The sequence below is a fragment of the Polistes fuscatus genome, unplaced genomic scaffold, assembly GCF_010416935.1.
Source record: "Polistes fuscatus isolate 324 unplaced genomic scaffold, CU_Pfus_HIC Scaffold6, whole genome shotgun sequence".
Lineage (NCBI taxonomy): Eukaryota > Metazoa > Arthropoda > Insecta > Hymenoptera > Vespidae > Polistes > Polistes fuscatus.
The window spans coordinates 3,910,582-3,936,687 of NW_025113140.1; the positions used below are offsets into that span (position 1 = coordinate 3,910,582).

General features: G+C 30.3%; 1 protein-coding gene across 2 annotated transcripts; it reads left to right on the plus strand.

Annotated features, from left to right (window-relative positions):
- The first annotated feature begins 318 nt into the window (after window positions 1-318).
- Window positions 319-25,461, plus strand: LOC122523695 (probable ribonuclease ZC3H12C). 2 transcript variants are annotated; one of them, XM_043645611.1, is made up of 8 exons: window positions 319-375; window positions 552-1,156; window positions 19,974-20,202; window positions 20,326-20,809; window positions 20,993-21,278; window positions 21,554-21,893; window positions 21,999-22,314; window positions 22,493-25,461. In XM_043645611.1, exons 2-8 carry the CDS (start codon window positions 599-601, stop codon window positions 22,842-22,844), a joined length of 2,565 nt encoding a protein of 854 aa, XP_043501546.1. In that variant the 5' UTR covers window positions 319-375; window positions 552-598; the 3' UTR covers window positions 22,845-25,461. The 2 variants fall into 2 exon arrangements, with proteins under 2 accessions (XP_043501546.1, XP_043501547.1); XM_043645612.1 differs by lacking the exons at window positions 319-375; window positions 552-1,156 and adding an exon at window positions 9,387-9,869.
- The last annotated feature ends 645 nt before the right edge of the window (window positions 25,462-26,106 follow it).

Consider the following 26,106-nt stretch of genomic DNA (forward strand, 5'->3'; position numbering starts at 1 on the left):
TAAAATTAAGAAAAAAAGAAAAAGTACACATAAACAACATAGTTCGATTAGGCGTTAAGAAATGATAAAAGTATATCGTGAATTAGAAAAGGAAGAACATTCTCCCTCTTTCTTTCTCTCACTTTGAGCACAATGCGCCGGGTTAGTGGAAGAGATGAGCAAGCGCGTTTACGGTGCGTATAGGAGAGTAGGATTGGGGGTGGGGGAGAGGTGAGAGAACGATGAGGAGGAGGGTGGTTGGTGAAGGGGGTTGGAGGAGGAGGAGGGTGGATGAAGAGGACAGACGTAGGGAGGGCGTCAGTCGTTCCCGCGGTAACGGGAGTGAATCGCGTCTCGACTCGGACAGATCATGTAGTTGGAATCAAGACACGGTGTGTACGTGTGTAATACGCGACTCACGTTCTCAACGCTTCTTACATCTCTTTTTTTCTTTCTTTCTTTCTTTCTCTTTTTTTTTGTCCCTCTTTCCTGTCACTCAATCCTCTCTCTCTCACTCTCTCTCTCTCTCTATCTATCTATCATTCTTTCTCTTTCTGTCGGTACTACATCAGCGAATGCGACGAATGACGTCGGAGAGGTATCAAAGAAGGAGGAGGAGATGGGCGAGGCTCGTTCACGTATTCGGCTCGATCGTAGAAATCTCGAAAGCTTGCACCAACAGCAACAGCAGCAATCGTTTGCTGGTGGTGGAAAGACAACGACAACTACAACGACGACAACGATGATGATGACGAGCCTCGTTCAATCCTCCACCGTTTTGAACATGGATGAATCCGGAGGGGAGAATACGCCAGAGGCTGAACTCGATGATCGAAGGGGGAAGGGTAAATCGAGAAAAAAAATCGACAGTTTTGTTGATGTCGGTAAGAAGGGAAAGCAATACACCTCCTCTCTCAACGACGATTCCAACGAGAATGAGATGGTGTTTCGAATCCTCGAAGAGAGCTCTTTAACGGAATCCCTTTCGGGTATTACTGGTATATGTTCTGCTGATCCAGTGGAGGGAGAAAACCCTCGTTCTACCAAAGACCTTCTTACATGTCCTTATGTAAACGAGGAGAAGGGGGAGAAAGAGGAGGAAACGACGATGATGTTGCTTCCGGGAGTGAGCAAAGATTTCATTTCCATTTCTGATGATATTCATTATGAAGTTAAGGTAAGCTTCTTTTGGTTTGTTATTCTTGTTTTATTCAATTGCATTATGTTTTTATGTTCGATTTATACAGGATCCAGCTGAATAATATTTACGAATGGGCACATAGTCGTGTCAGGATTCTCTTTATGGAAAAATAAGATAAAAAAATATAATGGAATAGAATTTTTTTGTACGAAGCGTTTCATTTTTAAACAAATTTAAAAAAGAAACTTTTACGTTATTCGGTTGGACGCTGTATATGTGTCGGTAATTATGCCAATAGATTAAATTCATAAAAATTGAAATTTATGATTTTTTTATATTACAATAATATTATAAAATAAATCATAAAAACAATTTTTGTTTTTAAATCCCCTGTTATAATTATCAGAACATATTGTTTGAGTTGTTCCATTAATTTGATCGATAAACTTCGGGACATTCTGTATATACATATATATTACGTATACTTCAGCCTAAATGGAGACGAGATCCGTGTCACAAACCTGAATTTGGTACAGGTCATAATCGAGACTATTCGATCGCTTGTAATCTTATTTTTCATTTCGATCATTCCTATTTTATTATATTTAATAAATCATACTTAATCGTTATTATTAAATATAAATATACAGCTATTTTTTGAAATGATTTCACGCATAATTTAACATTTTATATATTTTTATATATACTTCAAGGAAGGACATTTGTTAAACATTAAGTTCTGTATTGCTGAGTTTTGTGTGGTATTTTATAAACCAATCTCCAAAATGCATCCTTAGCTTCTTCAATGTACTTAATAACAGGTCATTCTATTGCACCCCTCCACATGTTGTACTCAGAACTTTTCAACCCTCCTATAAGTAAGAAAACTGCTCTTTTTATATATATATATATAAAATACTTGTATGTATTTCATATGTGTAAAGGTTATTTCATACAATCAGATACAAGAATGAAATTAAATATAAAAATACGCGTTTTATTGAATACAACAAATAATTATCATCTTTAATATATTGATAGAACAAAATTAGGGGGGTGCATAAAATTAATTTAAATATTAATATTAAAGTTATACGCGAGATTTTTAAATTTCTTAGGAATTAGACAGAATGAATCATAGAATAGTTAAAGATTCTTAGAAAAAATAGTAAAAATAAGAAATATTTATAGGAAAAGAATCACAAAGTTGAAATCCTAATGGCACGTGCCACGCGCACGTGCTACCGGTTACTACTCTTAAATCCAACCAATTAGGACAGGAATTAGGTGTAAGTGGTGGGGGATAAAAGGTCCGACGCCAAGCAGTCTCCTTGTTACATCGATTGTAGATCATTGTCCTCTGTTTACTCTTGTTAGCATGTATAATACATAAGTATAGTTCTTGTACATAATTTGAAACAAACGAAAAAAAAATAAAAAATTAGATTCTTAATTTCATAATTTTCGTGGATAGAAAAAAAGAAATTGACTGACAATTTTACTTCGTTTAATTTATTATAAAATATTTTGTTATAATCTTGACGTATTTCCTGTTATATTCATTCCAACTAGGAATCATTACATTCCAAGAAACTGTGTTTATTTTATCGTTGCGGGAAGTTAGATAAGAGAAAAAAAATAACGCCTGTTATTGATTTGCAGTATGAGATTTCGTTAGAATATTTTTTATTCAGATTGAACAGTAATATGATTAGAAAATTGATGTGTATTGCATAGTAATCAATGTTTTTAATTTTCTCTTATTTTATCTGCTCACTGTTAATTTATTAGATGAGCTAATGTTAGAGTTCCTATTACCGTTCACCGTGTACGGAAAGAGAATGGTTTAGCAAGCTGCTAAAGAATGTTTGTCGCGATCTGTCACGAAATCTGTTTCTTAGATCGGTGATCCTTGAAGGTGATAGAAGGTGCTAAATTCTTTTGATTGTGTTAAAAAAAAATGTAGGATGTGATTGGAAACATTTAAACTTATTTATACTTAAAATAAATTTAATCAAATTTTGATTGTGGAATTTTTATTTATTTCTTATTTCGATCGTTACGAATTATTTCATTCGTTTCTTCTTTGCATGCTCTAATTTTTCGTGATTTAGAAAGAAGAAAACGATAGTTAATAAAAAAGTTATGCGGTTTTGAAATCATCTATCAGAAAAATACGAAGAAACTTTTTCCCCAGCTAAATATAATAGGTCTAAGAATTGAAATCCCTTATCATAAAAATAATTCATTTACTGCATTAATTTCTCTCTCAAGAAAATAAATGCAAGAACGTTGAAGGGATTTAGAGTTTAATCCAAATCGGATTAATTCGTTCTTAATTCGTTATTATGAACCTTTTGACATCCAACGTAAGTGTGTTCGAAATGTAAACCATATAGAGAAAGGTAGAGCGATGTAATTCACAGGAATAAATCGATCGAGATCGTGATCGCCACTAAACGATATACGACAGTACCTTTTGGTAGCTGACGTCATTTTATCTTGATCACATGCATACATATATGTATGCTCAGAGTGCTTTTGTAATAGTTCGAAAAAATTTTATCTTAATGCTGTAAGGATCACTATCGATCACGAACGCATATATATAAATATAAATACACATTTATAAATATATACATTTCGCATAAGGATTGGAATGTAGACATTTTCAAACACTATACTTTTATCTTTATTTATTCGTAAAGTATTGGATTGTCCAAAAAATTTGTGACAATTAAAGTTAACATTCAATACGTATTTTTTTCTTCCTAAATCGGTAAGAACTTTTCAGACGATCGTACGATTTTGCGTTAGGATCGCATTAGGGTTGCCTGTAAAGTTTTTGCCAATTTTGTAAAAAAAATCTTATGTAAATTTATTTAAAAATATTAATCGAATATATTTGTACAAATCCGCACGCACATATTATGGGCAAGCAAATCTTTAATCGAATAATATAATCTCTGCGAGGTAATTTATTTTTTTTTGAAACATATTCGAACGCGGAAGTAAGAAATTTATTTGTTAATCTATGAATGAAAAATGAACAATATTAAATATCGAATAGAATTTGAAATTAAATCGGTGTTTCGATCATGAATGATCGAAATAATCCCACTTGTTATGTTTATATTCATAAAGCTTTAGTGGTCCTCGGGAATTTGAAAGTGTATAAGCTAGGAACTCTTCGAAGGCCGACTTCTTTCCAACCATTGTAGAACAACCTACGCACTTCTCTGAACAAGTTCTCATTCAGTTTTACCAATGGCAGTGACTTATTGTTATTCAAATACTACGATATCACTGCTATCGGAACGATTAAAATTCTCTAGACGGATAAATAGATATAATTACTTACGTGTATTATATTTATGTAGATCTATCAAGTGTAACAACGTTGGACTAAATCAAATTAATCCATTAACCTATTTAAATAGAAATGTGGTCAATACAATTTACGATCAGTGAATGTGGATAATATATAAGCTTTTAATAAAAATCATATAGGGCAGATCAAAACAGGCAACATTGGATGCATTAATGAATCTGGAACTGTCTAATATATTTAAACAATTTATATACAAGTTGTGAGGCCCACTTCAATAATGTATAGACATTTGTTAGAGTGGCAAGAGATACAAAAATAATGAAACAAGTTTGTGCAAACGTGTGTCTTATTTGACCATGTTTCAAAGTTTTATTAGCTACTTTTATGTTTTTACTGTTTTAACGTTAAAGTGTTTTCCTGTTATAGCTATTTTTACGACACAATTTAAGCAGACACTTTTCAAAGAAATCACCATAGCTAAACTGGTTAAATATCAAATGGTAATTACTTTTTTCACATTACTAGTATAATTGTCAATTACAACTAATTGTTTTAACATAGATATAAAAACTAGTCATCGGAGTGAACTTTATGGGCAATTCAATATTCATTTATTATATAATTTATTAATAAATTAAATTATCTTTGTGTATACTATATTGGTGATATTTGAAGAATTTTTCATTCACTTTTGAGAAACCAATTGCGTGCTGTCTTTGGATTTGAAAATTATTTCTAATGCATAATTGTTAATTGTTTAGTATTTTTTTAATCATTCACTTTTACTCGTATATGTTTAATTGTCTTTGTTATCGAATCGTTAGAGGGTGGACGATCGAATAGAGGTCACGCGTGGGTTAACGAAACGCATCCTCGAGAGTTAAGTTTCTTCTGGTTGCATCCGGGATCACGCGCGCGTCAAACAGTACGCGGTTTTCTCTCTCTCTTTCTATTTATATATTTGTACATATGCCTGTATGTATTCTAACTTCGTGAACGAAACGCATATTTTAAGTTTATTATATATGTGCGTATATATGCGTATGTAAAATATGCATGAGCACATAAGTGGAATGTGGGATTATTTAATTAAAAATTCTTCTACGTATCAATAATTTTTCATCTGTGAAAAAAAAGTGTGTTATAAAGATTATTATTTTATTATAATATATTTGTGAGTATATATATTTAATTTAATTTTTACATAATTTATTCCATCGATGTTTTTTACGAATTTATTTTTATTTTATGAATTTCTTAAAAAATAAAAACAGTATCGCGTAGTATTATTCTTTTTTATAATATTTATTTGCTATTGGGTTACTGGTAAACAAATTTTATATAGGGGTTTTTAAAAAATGTATATAACGCAGAGAGAGAGAGAGAGAGAGAGAAACAAATTATATTATTATATAATATTTGATACTAATTATAAGTAATGTAACATTCCCATGATTTTCGTATGGATTTTAAAGTTTATAAAATGAAATAGATTAATAAACTTTGAATAGAAAAATAATAAGATAAAACGATTCGTAGTTGGTATGTCGTAGTTAGTATAGCATACTCGGCTTTCACCTTGTAGGTGTAGCTTTCCATCGACAGGCTAATCCTATGCCATACGTCAACTTGAGAACTCGTCGAACATAGCCGTTTATTATTACTGATTCTCATTCCAGAAATTAACTACCTGCTGCTTACGTATTTGCTTCTGGCCAATAAACCATAAAATTATAAAAGGTCATTGACTTCTTTAACTTCAACATTGATAATTAATAAAAATAACGTGATTGACGACTATTAAAATAAGAACGTGAACGTCAACATGCGTTCGAAACAAAAATTAATTTCTTTTTTATTTAGTATATGGGGGAATTGTTTTTATCACACATAATTATAAAAAAAGAATAATATAATATAATAAATAATATATAATAAATAAGATGTGTGTGTAATGTAAACTAAAATTAAAGTTAACTATACAGTCAATCTAGGTTTTCATTATAATTGGCAATTAATATTTTTAATAAAATATTATCTAATAAAATAAATTGTTAATAAATTAATGCAACCGTTTGCACAATTTTATAAATTGTAACAATGCAATTTTATACTAACACTTAATTAATTTTAAATCTCGTACAAAAAAAATAACCGTGAGAAACAATCCTTTACCTACTACCCATCTGAATTTCCCGTTTGCAACAGTGCAATTTTTTTTTTCGAAATTTGTTACCACGATTGTAAATAACGGAGATATTCAAGGTGGACAGAATTATATTGCCGCGTCCTGTGTAATAAAGAATTATTATTATTATATTTAATAAAGGGTTTTGTTGTGAAGAGACCTTTAAAGAGGAAGAAGGTGGCGCTTCGTGCCACGCCATTCTATCGGGTCTTTGACCGTTTCCTCGAGAAGTATCGGGCAGGTGGCACCCTGTAGTACGTAGTATATAGGTATATATATATATACATATATATCTACATATATACACCTATATATACATAACTCTTTCCTGTAGACGTACACGTTCGCGCTTCCTCTCTGACTTCACCTCTCTCTTCCTTTTTCATCTCTTCTTTCTCTTTCTCTCTGATCACATTCGTTCATTCTCTTACTCATACTACTCTAACGCATTAATATTATCTATAAGCTCACCTTAGAGACAAGGTTTTAGCCTAATTTGGATTCAAAATTGTCAAGTATAAAGTTTGACGTACGTTTGAACTTGGTATATTCAAACAAAATTATTGGCTTGTTCAGTTAGCAATTTATTAGGATTCTTTTAATATACAAAATATTAATATTATTTATTTATATATGAATTATTAAATAATTTCAATAAAAAGTGTCATATTATTATTATTTATTTAAATATAAATTATGAAATATTTTAACATTATTCATTAGCTGACCCAACGTAATTGGGATTACAGTATAACTGTACTGTACTAATTATACTGTAATTATTGCTATTATATTTTTATATACAATGCCCGATCCTAAGCCGGGCATTCCCCAGACACGAGATCGAACTTCTACTTCGACCTGCAGTTTTGATGGAATCCGAATGAGAAGCTAAAATATAAAAATTTAAACGTTAAATTATGTATGAAAACATTGGTGTTAGATGATTAACCCGAGCGAAAAAGGCTTCGAGTTCAAATGGTTAAAAATAATTATCATAGCGAATTTTCAAAGCAATCTAATACATTTTAATTGTACTATAATATTAATATTATAAATGATTTAATAATAGCAGTACTAAAAAAATGAAATATATTATGATGAATATAAGATCCCATAAAGCCGGATCCAAGTATAGCTTCTCAATTAGAAAGCCAATTGGAAGTATAATCCTGAGAAAGACCAGGTCGGCGATCGGTGATGGCCGAAGGCCTCTGCCACACGCCACGACTTGTGCCCTACTTTTCAACATCAACATCCGGAAGTCGTGCCTCTTTATTAACGGATGTTCACGAACTCCTTTACACATACAAGCTTATATACTTTTTCATTCTATTCGAGTACACCGGATAAGATTGATTTTCTCCGTCTATTTTTTCGGTTCCTTTTTTGTGTGTTCTAAATCTTCTTCTTGTTACTACTAGGACATGTCCCCTTTCACATCGTAAGTTCAATAAATGTTCTTTTTCTTCTTCTTCTTCTTCTTCTTTTTCTCTTACCATAAGGATTTAACGATTTGACTAGAATCGTGCCAGTGTTGGATGCAATTCACGATTCCCTTGCGATCCCTTAGGATCATTCGACACGACTGCCACGGTTTAGTGCGATGCACTGTGCGGTGCATCGTGCGGTACTCTTACATCCTTCGATAACAGGGCTGTCCAAAGCATTCCCATCGCCATTAACTGTTCCATTTATTCCCATAGTTTATTTCTTTTTTTTTACCCCTTCATTCCGTAGTTATCTTCATTGCTATCCTAATGAAATTAATTATTATATATGTAAAAATTTAATTAACGACATTATTCTCAATTAACGATGATCAAATATATTTTGTTAATAATCCAATTTTGATTAACAATGCTTTAAGAATAAAAATGATTTTTAATTAATAAAAGATTAGTAATAAGTGTATGTCAACTATATTATAGTCATTGAAAATATTCCACTTTAAATGGGAACACATGACGTCCCTGTTGTTACCGTGACGCGTGCACCACGACGGTCACGATCAAACCACCCTAACTCTGTCCACTGCGATCGAGAAAGCGATCGAAAACGGTGACGATTTCGTACCGATAATCGCTAAGTAAGTATCGTTAATTCTTCTTAAATTATTGTAATTATAAAAATCTAATTTTTATAATTGTACATTATTAAAAAGTAAAAATAAAAATCATTAAGTAGTTAAATTAAAAATTTTGGCATTATAAAAAATGTTTATAACGTAAACCTTGAAGTGGTCTTAGAATATTCTTTTAAAATAAAAGAACTATAAATACGCTAATAACAATTTCAGTACTGTAATAGCATACATATATAAATACATATAAATACAAATAAATGACAAATAATATACATAATTGTAATGTAATCGTGATAAAGGTAAATAAGAAAAAGCAATCATATTGGATGTAAAATATTAAATAACAGGGGTTAAAAATAAATTAAAATTCTATATCAAATGGATCGTTATCTGTTTGATATTAATAAAATTCACATGGGACATGTGAACGTGTCATAAGTTTAGAATTAAAGTAGAATTTTCTAATGGTGTTTGTAAGAGAAGAGAGAATAACGTTCTCTGCGTGCGATTAGGCTCGCAGATCGATCGTATGAGGAGTGTCGATGGGATGGCGGGGAGAAGGGTGGAACCAGGACGCCTAGTGTCGCGCGATGAAAGTGGTGGGGGTAGAGCCGGAGTGGGGATAGAATCTGTGACGTCGCGAGCCACGCGGAGAAGCGACTGCTCCATTCACCGCGCGGCTTTCGCCGAGTGCGCACGCATATTGTCGCGAGTCGTTCATTACTTTCATCCTTTTTCTCTTATTTTTTACATTTTCGATTCTCTCTATTTTTGTTTATTCTAATTAATATAAAAGTGTTTTCTCCCAAAGATTTTCGAAACGCGTACGCGTGTTTTCGTTATTTCTCGATTGAGTCAATGGTTTTTCTTTAAATTTTTGACACTCTATTTGTATATTTTTTAATATTTATATTTTGAATAAATAATTAATATTAGAATTAGGAGAGTGTGCAGTGTAGAGAGGAAGAAGAGGGAAGAAGAGGATCGTTGGGAATGTTTTGAAGTCGAAGATTAGTTGAAGGAAAAAAATAATTTCTTCTAACATAGTGTTGTCTGAACTTACTGGAACGAAACGGAATTGCTACGTTCTTTTTCTCGAGAACTCGCGGTACCAAGCGAGATTGGAATGACGGTCGCGGGAAAGGTGAGTTCCAAAGGAGAGAAACGACGCGACGCACGTTTCGAATTTCTCCGAGAAAGCGAACGAACGAACGAACGAACGACGCCGTTCTATTAAACTTCTCGCAGTTTTTCCATAGCATTTACATAGCACATAACATATATTTCAATGATATTACCTGCATCTCTATTAAAACCAGTATAAATCATAATTTCATATATAAGAAGTCATATAAAAAGTATCGAATAGAAAAATTGCATATAACACGTGTATTTAAAAAATATAAACTAGCTCGAGAAACACGTTGTATTTAATTTTATTATTAAATAATTAGATTTTCATGTCTTGTGTGTGTGTAGAAAATTATTAGAATTAAAAAATAATAAAATAGAAAAAATGTATTCTTTTTTTCAAATATTTTTGTCGTTTATCGACACGCGTAATGCTACAAAAATAAACAAGTTTTTCGGTTTCCCATTTGAGCAACGAATTGGCAATGTAAATGTTCGTAAACGTTCGTAATGGTTCGGCAAATGTTTCGGATACGAAAAAATTGTTGATAATTATTTGAAATCTCGGTGTCCCGATGGTACACAAGTAAAACGCAATCGGAATGACGTTTACGAGATTATAATTATCCAGCCGATTAGTTGTCATCCGGTTTACATCGATTCGTTGGTAGCAATCGACTGGTCGATTGTTAATTAGTTTGACTATGTCTCACCCTGATAAAACACCGATAAGAAAGTACAACGATCGGGAGAGTTGCTTTTTCTATATGTGTAGGAACACACTGGCGCGTCTTAGAGGCCGTATCCGCTTTTACATCCGCCTACTCGTAATCATTTTCTACCAACAATGAAAGGATACTAAACGCACCCATGTTATATCTCTTTCTCTTCTTCACTAACACGTTTATTATTTTTATTACATTTTTTTAAATTTTTTTTTCAAGTTATTTTTTAATTATATATTTGATCGGGGAAAAAGTTTCTTCGTATTTGAACGCAAAAGTCAAACGAATTTGTTTCATTCACATAATTCGCATCCAGCCTTCTCCAAATGATTTAAATCTTTCTGATCGGTGTTTTAATTCTTTATCGATATTACGACTGTCAATGTGATACTTTTTCTCTTAATTTTGCCAATCATTTCATCGACTTCTCTATTGATTGATCGATCAGAGCCGGATGAATCTTTGACATTCAGATTTACAGACTGAAAACGTTTAAATCAGTTTCATGCAACATGTGTAATGATTACTGTATCATGTTCATAAACATCATAAAGTTTGTTAACATCTTTGATAGCATTCTTCTATTTTTTGTAATCAAATTTCAAGTTACATTTTCGAGATGTGACTACTTTCGATTGAATGAACGAATATTGCAACTTTTTTTTTTTTTTTAATTATTTTAGAATATTTCAACTTTAAAATGCACATAAGTGTTAGTAGAACCGATTAATATTATTAAAGTTATACGATTGTAATTATCGGGAAAATACAAAAAAAAAAACTTAATTACTAATCTAATATTTTATTTTTGGTTTTGCATCATAATTTCGTTAACCTAATTTATAAATGGATCTTGCGCATGTAAATACTTTTGATTTGTAAATACGAAGAAACTTGTTATTACACTGTTTATTTATGCATTCTTCTTGACGTCATTTGAAGTCTGATAAGAAAAACAGAAGTGATAATGTTTTCTCCGTTTTTTATCAATAACAAATGCTTTTTAACGTGATAATTAATTTGTTTAATCATTTATACTTGAAATGAGGATTGATTTAATGTTTATTGTTGAATAATTGTAGAATATTGAATTTAAAATTTTTATTTTTATTCAAACGTTTGAATAACAATTGAAATATTTTAACGATACATTCTTTAGGATTATTCAATTCCGATCAGTAACTTTACGCGTAACCAAAATAGACTTTCAGTCCGGTTCATAGGACAAACGATTCGAAAGCGAACGGTTCGACTCGTTGCAGGTTGCATAACGAAACGAGTCGAACTTTTTTAGAATGGTTAATGAAGGAAAAAATTCGTCGTTGGTATCCACAATGACATAATGTTTACACGAATAAGTTTAACATTTTTTAGACTTTCTTATTTTTACCAAATATTCATTCCTTTTTTTTCTTTTTTTTTTTTCGTTTCTATAACATATAATTTTGATATCGAACAAAATGAAATAAAATAAAGTATTAAATCTAAATCGTATCATATTAAAATTTGATTTCAAAGTGGAAGATGAGAATTTAGTTGATAGAAAAATTTCAATTTATCTTTATACCAAAAATCCAATTGTATGCGAATAAAATCGGATATTTTTTCTTTAATTAAGATTCAACTTTTAAAATATATAAATATACTAATTCGAACGAGAAAGATATTAAATAGAAAAATATTCAAGATAGTTTCGTATGTAAAGGAATAATAGTAGTATGAGAAGAGGCGTGGTTTCAAAGTAGTAGCCGGAATCGGCACACTTTCCATGAGTGTAAACCCGGTGTTTAGTACCGGGTTACACTACGATTAATGCGAATCAATCTGCTGTCCACTTTACCTTTAGTGCCGCGTTGTTCGAGATCGGCGCGAAAGGCCAGAAGAGAACGAGTATCCAACCCGGAAGCGGGTTTTGCCTGGCCCACCTTCCCCAGCCTTCCCCGCCCTTCCCTTCATTCCCCACCTCTCTTTACTCTCACAAGGCAGATGCAGTTAGTTTCCCTCTTTTCGACCGGCTGGCTGGAAACCTCCAGACCTTCTCTCCTTTTCTTTCACCTCCTTCAATTCCCCCTTTCACCCCCCTCCTATTCCTCTTTCACCTACTTCACCTCTTTCTCCCTCTTCCTCCTCCTCCTCCTCTCCTTCTTCTCCTTCTTCTTCTTCTTCTTCTTCGTGAAGCTCGTGAAACGATGAATGAATTTACGTCTTACGTAACTCGACTTTCTTGATATTCTTTCATCAGAATATTGTGCCTTGAAATTTTGCTATTTTATGCTATCCCCAACTTTCTTTTCATTATTCCTACAAGGATATTTTTTTGTTTAGTTTTTTTTTTTTTTTAAATAGTTGTACAAGTGGGATTCGATTTAATTAATGATATCATTTAAGAAAGTATTGAATGAATTTTAATTGATAATTGTATTTTAAGTTTATGTGTGTTTATAAAGTTTATTAAAAGTATCCTAAATTAGGGGCTTCCTTAGGAGGTATCTTAAATCTGAGAGTTGGTTGAAGTTAAAGTTTATTTAGTTTAAATGTAACTAATCAGAAGATTAGAATAAAATTGCATGGGCTTATTGGTAAACTTAATTTGAAGGGATACAAATAAGATTTTCTTTTTAATTTGAGATAAGTTCATAATTACAAACTGGACAATGACTACAACAAATGTTACTTTTTTCCTTTTCAGTCATTCAATTTTTATGCTTGCAATGTTTCTTTTTTTTTTTCATTGAAAAATAAATTTAATGCAAGGGTTAACGTTAGGGTTACAATTTTTTTGATTTTTGTTGTACGATGTTAAATATTAATTTGTATTTGTAAGAAATATAATGGTAATAGGCAAAGAACACGAAACTTTCGAAACATGAAATATCTCTTAGGGAAAGTCGATCATCGTTAGATATTTCCATGATACATCCATTCTCATGTCGTACTCTCACTAAACAAGATTAGAAATTTGTTAGTCAAGAGGAAACATTGTCTGGAAAATATTTTCGAATGTTTCTGAACGCTAAATGTATTCTTAAATAATTTCAAATATCAACGATACACTTTTTATTACAAATATTCAAATCAAATTATTTTCTAATCTTTCTCTTTTTCATTTTTTTTCAAAACTTAACTTGTAATCTTACAATATGCGAGTTAGTCTAAAATATTTTACCAAAAAAATATTGGGAGAATATTTGGGACATCGTTTGAAGATGTTTAGTCCGCTTAAGAATATTTCGGGCCACCTAGAAAATTTTGGGCAACCCTGGATCATTTGTTCAGGTTCGTGGGTTAAATGATTTATGGATGAGCGTGTGTGGTGTGTGAGAAATTATTTCTTTCATTTTTTTTTTTTTTCCCTTTTTTGGTGCTTTTCCTAACCACACCGCAAAACCAGTTTCGGGAATATCTGAAGACGAAGAAGAAGAAGGTTTAGGAGAGGAAGAAAGAGAGGGGAGGGGACAATTTCGTCGAGGATGCTCCTCTCTTCTCTCTCTCCAGTACAATCATGTGAAACCAGTTCCGTGAGAGAATATCTTGTCGGCAGGGGTGCACAACGTGTATATACGTTGCTTTCTGCCAACCTCGAAGAAATTTGCGATCTGTCTGATCTGAGGATGCTTTATTCATTTTTATTTTTTTTTTTTTAATATCAACCATAATTGTCGTTTCCAGGGAATCAATCAGAAATATATTTAACAAAATTAAAAAATATGGGGTTAAGTTTAATCGAATGATATTTTTACATCTTTTATTCGTTATAATTATAATTAGAATGATCGTATTCTTTTTAGGACTCGAAAGAATAATGAAAAAATTCCAAAATTGTATCATAATTTGATAAAAATAATTAATTCCGTTTAATTGTCGTTGCATTAAGGCTTAATTAATTTTCCTAATTTTTATTATAAACAATTTGTAACATTATATATAGTATTTTAAATATATCATATATCATTATTTATTGTAATCTTCAGAAGAATGCACAATGGAAATAACAGTTTCGTATATCTATAAAATTATATAATAAAATTAGCATTAATACAATGTGCTGCATGTTAATTTATTCAATATTCGAATTCAAAAATGTAAAGTAAGAAATTGACTATTAAAAGAGAAGCAAATTTTCGAAGTCGATAGAATAAATGATGTATGATGATCGTAACTATAATACAGCATGCGATTAATAATAATTATTTTCTTATTGTTTTTGATTTTCATTAAACATAGATCATTAATAAAAACGGAATCGTTCGGTGGAAGATGAGAAAATAGAAATAGAATAAAACGATTGTATTTTTTCGCATGAACTCAATCGATAAATCGATTCATTGATTCTTTCCAATCGGATCATCGGATCATTCGCCTTGACTGACTCAAACGAGAAAGAAAAAGCTCGGCGAGGACGGTAATAACGGTATTCGACAAGATGGAAACAAGAATTGCGTATCGATATCGGAACGATCTTATCCACATGTATTTATAAGCCGTTCACAAGCAGACAAAAAAGAAAACATTAAACTTTGCTTTAAACATTTTTTATTTTCCTCTTAATTTGATTACCAAAGATAAAATTCGATCGTGACACATTTTTATATTGAAATTAAATTTCTTCTTTACTAACAACAATTTTTATGATTTTACTAAATATTGATCATTTATTATACAAAATATTTTGATCAAGTATAAATAGAAATATTGTTTTCTTATTTAAATCTATTTTTTTATTATCGGGATAATCTGGAATTTGATTATTAGGGAAATTAATGCTAATTTTTTTGAGATCAAATTTTAAATGAAATATTTTTATATATATCTCAATGTATATGATATATTTAATAATATTTTTGGTTGTCTATAAAAAGTTTGTATATGAATTAAAAAAAAAAAGAAAATTAATTTAAAATCAACAGTTTAATATTGCGTTACGAACTTTCCGGGCAATTTATCAACACTTTCCCTGTTCCTTTTATTTATTGAATTTGATTGATTTAACAAATGATCATTTTACATTAATGTATTAACGATTAAGTAATCGAGTTAAATGATAGATAATAAAAGATCTAAAAAGGAAGGTACATGAATAAGAATGAAAGTGTTCAGCAATGTATTTACCGACGACACGTGGTTAAAGAACGGACCTTCGGCAAACCCCATGACGTAAGGTCATCGCATATTGTAATGTCTACGGTTGCGACATAGAGTTACACAGTTTGTGCCATATCAAGAATCAATTTCATAAAACGAGAAAAAAAGACACGCGGAAGGAGATCAACTTATATTTTTAAATTCTTTTCCTTATATTTATTTTATTTTATCCTTTTTATCCTACGTCAGAGATCATTGCATCCAAAGAATTACATGGTTTCGTAACCTGTTTATTTGATATCCCCATTAAAATTTCTACTATTATTATTATTATTATTATTATTATTAATTTACACACATTTATATAAATTAATTCATATTTATTTATAACTCTGACCCAAACCTGATGAAATCCTAACACTATAAGTAATACATTATAAGAGAATAAAACACATTTATAAATAATATATTAATTAATTTAGAAAAAAAATTAAATAAAATCATATATAATAGATTAATTGTTCCAAAGATTCGATAAAATGATTATCACAACGAAAACAATCGATTAGAACAAAGTATAATTAAAATATTCCACACACTATCGTATAAATATTACACGCATTATGAATATAAATGGAAAAAAAAATATTTCTATAATAATATTTGTAAAAAAATATGTGTTTAAAGTAGCCAAATCGATTAGTCAAATCTTACGACGTAGGTAATACCGATATCTTGTTATCGGTGTTCTTATTTCTGATCTTTCTCTGTGTATTACATTCACATACGCTTGTGTATGTACACATACACAAATATGTATGTATGTATGTGTGTATGTATTCCGTGAACGTAGGTCACGTATATGCAGGTTGGTTTCTTACGTGCGCTGCCACGTACATCTGTATATATATATATACACACATATATACAATACATGCATACATAGGTAGATACATGTGTATAAATACACGTATGTGCGTTAGACTAGATCCGGGAGTGGTGGGCGACGACGCAAGGTTAGCGAGAAATTTATTACGGATGCTACCGACGACTCGGTGTACGACGAAGGCCTTAAACCGATCCCAATTTCGGAAGCTAAATTTATATATATGGTAGCAATAATATATAGTAATAATATGGTATAATGGTAATATATGGTAATAATAATATATAGTAATAATATGGTATAATATATATAATATATAATATTTATTATATTTAATATTTAATATTGAATATAATTATATATACTATATATAATATTATAATATATTATAATATATATAAATTATATATATATATATATATATATATATATATATATATATATTATTTTATATTATCATTTAATTCATAAAATAACCAATAAAATCATGTAATAACTATACCTATCAATTAAAGTATGAAATAAGACAAAATTATATGCTTTGACAAGATAATATATGAATTTACGAAAGACGAGTAAGTTAAAAGTATGAAATTAGATTCATAGATTAGACATTGGTATTCAATATTCAGAAAGAAATAAGAACTGATAACTGTGAGCATTGTTATAGAAAGATAAGCAAACTTTAACAACGATTCAATCTCACTTTTTCGACTAACAACTCTTTCCTCTTGAATTTATTACATAATATCGTTTTTTTTTTTACAACCATAAGCTTTTGTGTGTAATAATATTGGTTTTATATTTTACTAAAAATGTCTAATTATTTTACGAATTAATTGAATTATTATACACTTTAACGTTAATTTATACTCATATGCATATACACACACGCCTTCTTTTTGGTTTTTCTTCTTCTTTTTATCGTTTTCTCTTTTTTTTTTTCTTTTTACCTTGGATTTCTAACGGAACAAATAGAAGTAAACTCTTAACAGGATTTCTCATCGTTTCCTCTTATCTCTGGTCTTTTTCACCTTTGCGTGGATTTCCGATCTTTTTTCCATTCATTTTCAAAGAAATCATAAAATTTACGAAGAAATCTTCGATCGGGTTATTGATGAGTTTGTAGAAATTATTAACGTTTGACGCGTCATTCCTTTTCATTTGTATATAAGTGTATACTTATATTTGTATTTATGTATATGCGTATGCGTGTATGTAAAAGAGAGTTAAGAGATTTAAGAATGGTACAGGATGGACGACCCTGATGGGTCCGCAGTCTTTCTACTTTCACCTGGATCTCAGTTAATGGTTGCATCCGCCAACGAGTATTATGTCCTATTTATCATAATATCTTGTTCAAATTTTCGATCAATTAATTATTTCATTGAATCTTGGAAAAAGTCAAGTTGTTATTTTTTTTTCAATCATTTTCACATGTTTTTACATATTTTTACATGAATCTTTATCTTCTTTATCTATCTCATTACTAAAAATTATATCATTTTTATTTAATATTTATCTAAATTATAACTGTCAAAAAATTAGTGTATATTTATATATATATATTATATTATATTTATTTTATTATTTTTATTTATTATTTTATTATATTTATTTTACTTTATATATATATATATTTAATAATACATTATTAATATATATATATATATTATATAAAAAATATATACTTTTATATATATTTTATTTATATATATATCATCTATACCCAAAACACACACATACACACATACACCTACACAATATTATCTATAATCTACTCGCCTGTTATTTTTTTTTTCTTCTTTTTTATAAATCCGACAATTAATGAAAATAACGATCATAATTTGTATTGGCTATAATAATAAAGACTATTGCAGTTGCAATGCTTACAAGTTGTTCTACCCACGCGTTCATGCCCCTAAAAATCTTTGCGTGCAGGTAGAAATAGTGGGAGGTGGAGGAGGTAAAGGAGGAGAAATGAGAAGGAATGAGGAGGAATGGAAAGGAACTGGGGGTGGGTGGGAGGAAGGGAGGTGACTTGCGTGGTTCCGTACTTACACATATGTATACGCATGTAACCATAAATCCGCAAGTCGTTATTTACTGGCTGCCGAGTTCATGCAGGCAGGCAGTTGCCGCTTCGCTCGAAGGAAGCTAGTATCCTCGATAAGATGAAAAGATAGTCGAGATACAAGGATGATAGTTCAACGTCAGTTCTATGCCAGACTTTTATATAGATCCGTTCAACGGAACTTTGATTTCTCTCATATTTTTCCTTGTTTTCTCTCACCTTTCAAGTCTAATGTGTTATTGTTAGACTCGAATAAAAATGACTAATAGGACTCATTTTTTCTTTTCTTTTTTTATGTTTAACTATTAGCGACTATCTTTATTTCAGTTTACTTGAATATACACTTGATTCTTTTATAAGATGAAACTTTGAAAATATGATACACAAATTACGAAAGGTTTCCCCTACACACACTTTTTGGGCTAATTTAGGCTAACTTTGGTAGCTTTTATATTTAACACAAATCTATTCATTATACTATTTCGTTTAATTAGATATGATTTTGATCTAACGCGCAATAAATGAATTACTTTTGTAGGAGAATTGGATCAACGTTTTTCTAAATATTCCTCTTATCTCTAATTCGAAATAAAATATTTGTACTCTAATTCATATTGAAAATCTATCTTATTTATAATACAAATCTAAATTTACTTTAGTTTCTGGTACCTATTTGCTTATCAAATCAATTTGAAACAGTGTTCACTTGATGAAGAAGCGAAAATAGAAATCAGAAGATCGACTCGAGTCGAGTAATTTAATCAGTCGATATTTTAATCCTGTTTCTATCACTTTAAAATGTTTTGAAGTATCCAAGATTAAATATAAAATCAAATAAAAAGAGAAATTTTAAATATATATAATACCATTTCAATCTTATTCAAAAGTATCAAAGTATAAGATCAAAATAGTATATAAGTACGATTCTATTTCTGTCTTGTTTAAAAGCTCAGAAACATAAGTTCAAGTATAAAATCAATTCTATTTCTATCTTGTTCGATAGCTCTAAAGTATTTATAAGGCAAAGTATTGAATCAATCCCATTTGAATCTCATTGAAAAATTCCAAGATATAAAAATAAAATTTAAAATTGATACAATTTGATTAATAGAAAATGAAAAAAAAAAACAAAAGAACCAAAAAATTCTTTCTCCTATCGATAACAACTTGATATAGAAAAGAAAATCCTGAGGCAACATAATTAATTCCAACTAATAAATGTCGAGTTATTTTAAATGCTAATTCTTGTTGACTCATTACGTACGCTTGATTAATGAAAAACTAAATAGTATAATGAATGAATAATTATCATGTGAACATACAATAACATAAGTTTGATTTATTTATCAGAGATACGTCGATTGCACGGTGTTAGGTCGTAGCAATGGTGGAGACGCTGAGGATTCTTCGTACGACAGTGATTACGAAGCTGAAGATTCAACGGGCGTTCATCCGCCATTGGAATCACGACTCTCGTCTTCCACGCATTCGGACGTGTCCCGTACTACTTCGGACACATTGGCTGCGGAATTTGCTGAGTATGTCACTGTTCAGGGACAAACTCCAACACAAAGTCCAGGTTAAAAGAAATCTTAACGTGTATCATTAATCGCGAACGTACAACAATAATATTATCTTTTTAAACACTCATATTTATCAATTAACATGGCTAATACTAATTTGTCAATTTTATTATCAACAGGATATACAGCAAGAGTAGAATTCGCATTAAAACTTGGATACACGGAACGTTTGGTACAAGCGGCTCTACAAAAATTAGGCCCAGATCCAGGTCAAAACGAGTTACTGGCAGAATTGATCAAACTCGGTGCTAGTTGTTCTCCAAAATTGAGCGAAAGTCTCGAAGAAAGTGATAATCTTTTTGACGGGGAGACCAGTAACGAAGATTTTGGTGGAAGATCTAATTTAACGACAACTACCGCATGTTTGAGGCCAGTTGTGATTGATGGTAGTAACGTGGCTATGAGCCATGGTAATAAAGAAGTATTTTCCTGTCGAGGTATTAAAATCTGCGTTGATTGGTTTAAAGCCAGAGGACATAGAGAGATCACTGTTTTTGTACCAAAGTGGCGTAAGGAAGCATCGAGACCTGATAATCCTATTGCCGATCAAGAAATTCTAGGTGAACTCGAAAGAGATCGATTACTCGTTTTCACTCCATCCAGGTGAGTTTATATTTATATGTCATATTTTCTCTAGTTTTATTTTATCATACATTATAGACTACGTTCTTTTCTTTTTTTATCCGACGAGATCGTACAAACCGCAAGCATAGAATTTTATTGGATACCTATAACTTGATATAACGTGTGTGTATAACGTTTTTTCTGTTTGTTGGATTTTTACAGACTGGTTGGTGGTAAACGTATGGTATGTTATGACGATCGTTATATTCTTAAGCTAGCTGCTGAAGAGGATGGGATAGTTGTCAGTAATGATAATTATAGAGATTTGGCACAAGAAAATCCAGAATTCCGAAGAGTCGTTGAAGAGAGGATTTTGATGTACAGTTTTGTTAACGACAGATTTATGCCTCCTGACGATCCGCTTGGTAGAAGTGGACCTACTTTAGAAAATTTCCTAAGAATTGGTCCGAAAAAAACTGATCCTGCTCCACCATGTCCTTATGCAAAGGTTAGACCAGTATCCAAATCAATTTGCAATGATTTTAAGTAATCAAGAAAGTTTGTGCCGGATTTTTTCTTTTTTTTACATTAATAGAAATAATTGATAGAAAGATTTTCAAACAGCAAGAATTTTTTTGATTTGTTCATATACAAAGTGATTTATTGAAGTTTACTAGTCAAATTTGTCGGGGCATATTCTACAAATGAGAATAAGCAAAAAATATTTATATATGATGATTATTAATTAATTGATGATATTATAACTTGTAATTATTTTCATAGAAATGTACCTATGGAAACAAATGCAAATTTCGTCATCCAGAAAGAGGTCCGCATCCTCATAAATCTGTAACGGAACGTTTAGTGGAACACGCTCAGCGTCATCTTCAAGCTAGAGGTCCGAGTCTAAGTTTGCCTTTAAACTCTAGCACCCCTACTACTAATGTTACAACGCAACATCAACCGCTTTGTAAAGCCAGATCAGTTGCTGTATCATCAAATGTTTCTCAATCATTATCATCCGTCCCTAAAAGTAGATCCGTTGAAAATGTCACCACAGATTTGTCGACAACTAGTCCAATTGTATATGCACAACAAATATCGGCTGTACAAAATATGCAAGGTAAAAATAACATTGCAATTATATATCGTATGAATCTCAGATATATTTCATTTAAAAATGAATAAAATTAAACGGGGATAAACAATGTTTTATTCATGTTTCAAGGATATGTTTCTCCAGCTACTTGGGCAACGCCTAGAGTGAACAATTCGGATGGGGAACCAGTTAATATGCATAGAAAATTACAACGACAATTGACGTTAAATCCAGCATGCGATCCACGTCTTTATCAATTGCGAAGATATCAACAACACGCTGCACCATCTTCAAAGCAACAACAACAACAACAACAACAGCAGCAGCAACAACAACAACAGCAGAAACATTCTCAGCAATCTATAATTGGTGGTCATCCAACAATTCAACATAGGCCACTTACTAGACATGCCAGCAACGAGTCTCCTTATTCAGTGCCTATAAGGTATATTAAATGTTATCCTGATTAATATTTGAACATTAAATAAAATTAGTAAGAACTTTTAATTTTTCCAACGTGATTAAATAATAATCAAAATATTGTTGGGATTGAACAAAATGTTACGAAATTTTAATTCCAATTTCATTTATGTATAAATATATTTTGTTTTTTAATAATACAGTTGGGATCATTCTGAAGGACTTCATCAACACGTAACACGCATAGCTTCGGCACCAGATTCATATCGTGCTTGGCCCCCACGCGGTACGAATTTAATTACACCGTCTCGAGTTTCTAGATTAGGTACGTCAGATCCCCAATTAAATTTGCTACCGTCGCCGTCATCAGCGGCAACGAATTTACACGGAGGTGCTTGGAATACGCAAACCCAAGACGCACGACGTCATTTGCATTATCACCTTGCTAATATTTTCCCAGAGGAACAGGTACAAGCAGCAATGGCCATGAATCCTCATGAAACAGATCCCCAACAAATATGTGCCACCATTTTAGCAATGTTTCCCAAAAATTAGTAAAAGTTTAACAAAAACTTTGTCAATATCCAATTAAACCAAACAGGTATGGTAATATATCATTTGTACAGTAAGTGGATGTGATCGATTTGATTCTAACAATAAGTTAAACTTCGATGTAACAGAATTAGTCTATAAACGACAGATTTTCTTGAATCATCGGACATAGATCACAAAATGGGATACTTTTAGAAAAAAAGTTTTTAATAATAGGTGAAAGATCATAATGATCAAATCATTAAAAATGATTTTATATTTCCATAGTTGAAAAAAAAACAAATATGAACAGAGTTAAGGATACATATTATGGAAAGATTTTTCAAACAATCATGCATCATTTTTAACTTCAATACTCTCCGTGAGAGTAGAGAAATGGGAACATAAGCAATTTTTTTGTTTGTTTATAGAAACTTTGTTGGATATATTAAGTTATATTGTTTTTTTTTTTATTCATTAGCAAATCGTTATCTTTTTTTCTTCAATAACAGACAATATATTAAATCATTCGATTGTTTTATTAGTGTACAAAAATGTACGTTTATTTGAATAACGCACTGTATATTAAAGCAACGTTATTACACGTTTGAAATCTATTCTCAAATCTCTCCGCTCGGTTAAAAAATATATTTATAAAAGATTAAAATCAATTATTAATGAAAATTTATTTCAATCGTACATATTCGCATAATCGCGTTATGTTATAGATTGAAGTAACGTATATATTCCTTGTGTATATCTGTCCGCAATAAGATTAACATTTTCTTCCAACTAGTCGTTGTGGACTAGTGTTTCTTGGGTAGAGAATGTATCTTAAAATTAATTGATTTTAAATAACAAACGTGAAAAGGAAACATAATTCTGTTATTAAATGTATCTATTTGTCATTATACAGAATGTCCCAGGATTTACCAGTCAAACTGCAGAAACATATTCTACGAGTAAAAATAAGAGAAAAATATTATTTAAAATTCGGTGAGAAATATTTTATAACAAAGTTATAAACAAATGAAATTGAAGTAAATATCAACCGATTTAATGGAAAAACAGTTTCACATTTCTTTGATTTGTTCATAACTTTGTAATAAAATATTTCTAAACAAATTTGTAGAATATGTTTCCATAGTTTGGACAGTAAACTCTGAGACATCCTGTACATTAATATACATTAACATATGTTACCATTACAGCGTGAAATCCGTTGAATCGTGAAGTAACCAGCTAAACTATGAAAGAATTATACTAATTAATTAAAGTATGAAATAAGGCAGAACTACATACTTTAATAAGTAAAATATGAATTTATTAGAGGCGAGTAATTAAAGTATACAATTGAAATTTGATCTGTAGATTAAATCCGATAGAACAGTACGATTAACAGGACACTTGTTTTCAAAGTATAGAAAGAAATAAGAACGGATAATTACAAGCATTGTTGTAGAAAGAAAAACAGACTTTAAGGGGTCTGACAACCCCCTCCCCAGATCGCTCGAAAAATTTGTATATTTTTTTAAAATTCATAAATTTAAAAATATAAAACGAAATATTTTTATTTTTGAACACACTATAAGATACAGTTTCAAGAATGCCTCAAATAAATTTTTAACGAGAAATATTAAATAATAGCGGCGTTACAGTAATTTCCGCACAACACGTGCATAATTGGGTGTATCGCCGTCATGTTACGTCTGAAAAAAAAAGAATAAAAAGAATTCAACTTATTCGTGAATAATATATCGCTACAATGTAGCGTACAGATCTTTTTCTTTTCGATCATCGGCGAATTTTATGATGAGCCGAAGAAATCGGCTAAAAAGGTAACATACATATTAAGAAGGATAAGTCGTTTAAAGAGATAAGAAAAAGATATCTTTTTTATGATTATTTAATGAAAAATTAAAATGTTAATATATGTGTAAGCATATATAAATACACGAGATGAAGTGCCTATTTTTTGTTACACCAAAATCTATTCTACAAATAAATGAATGGTAAAGGTTTATAGTAAAATTAGGCGCTTCACGGTGTATATATATGTGTGTATGTGTATGGAATAAAGTATCGCAATACCATGTATTGTTTAATACAGAATTACAAGAATTTCTGATCTTGTACGTTATCTAACAAAGAATTTTCTTAGCGTTTGTCAGAGTTGCATAGGAAAGAAATTTAAACGATATCTTTATAATGTTTGCAACAGAAAATGTATTGCCATGATTGAAAATAATTTCAATCGAGCAAAAGAATAAGTGTTTTAATGTATTTCAACATACATTGCTATTATTATTATAATTATTTTATTATTACTATGTTAATATTATTAAAAATATATGCGTATACATACATATGTGTATATATATATATATATAGGATGCAACAATAACTCTGTTCACTTTCGTTGTAAAACATTTTAAAAGAAAAAATTACGCTATTGCAAAAGGAAAATCCAATGATGAAAGGTATCATTTCTTTTCATTTTTTCATGCTCTACAAAAGTATTGTAAAAAAAAAAATATATATATATATATATACATATATATGTATATAACATATGTACTATGTATAATAAATTTGTATCACTGTTATTACGGATGGACTGTGAATTAAATGTTTTTCTATATATTTAATGAAATATAATATATTTTTTTCAAGTTATTAGATGCCGCTCACACAACTATAATCATCTTACTTAAAAAAATAAAACAAAAATTGGTTTTTAGGTAATTTTGGACAAAAGACAATAATACATTTTTGTATGTTTATTATAAATGTAATTACACAAATTCATAAAACACAGACTTTTACATATACAAGAAAGAGAGAGAGGGAGAGATAGATAAAGAGAGGGTTTCATTTTTAGATATTTATAATTAAAACATTATATATATAAGCTGATTTAAAATAAGATTTTATGAAAATAATATTTATGCATATAAATCTGAAGTTAATAGTTAACAATATTCTTCTGATACTTTCCAAAAAGAGAAAATATAAATCAATGTAAAAGTCCAATCAAATATGATAGGAAGTTTTCATTTAAAATGTCCTTAGTAAAATCTCTTTGAAAGAAAAGAGTAAATTTGGTACGTGGAACTGGCAGTTTGTTTATTTATTAATAATCTCATTGTCTATCAAAAAAAAGAAATGCATTTACACTGTTCAATTTTCTCATAAGGTATATATGAATAGTTAACTTTTGTACAAATTATTTAAATCATTCTAACTCGCAAGACATTGATTTATTTATTTTAGAAAGAACACTTTG

Coding starts and splice junctions, on each gene's coding strand:
- LOC122523695 (XM_043645611.1), top strand. CDS start 599: ATGGGCGAGGCTCGTTCACGTATTCGGCTCGATCGTAGAAATCTCGAA. Junction 20,810..20,992: donor CTCGTTTTCACTCCATCCAG/GTGAGTTTATAT, acceptor GGATTTTTACAG/ACTGGTTGGTGGTAAACGTA. Junction 21,279..21,553: donor CACCATGTCCTTATGCAAAG/GTTAGACCAGTA, acceptor TTATTTTCATAG/AAATGTACCTATGGAAACAA.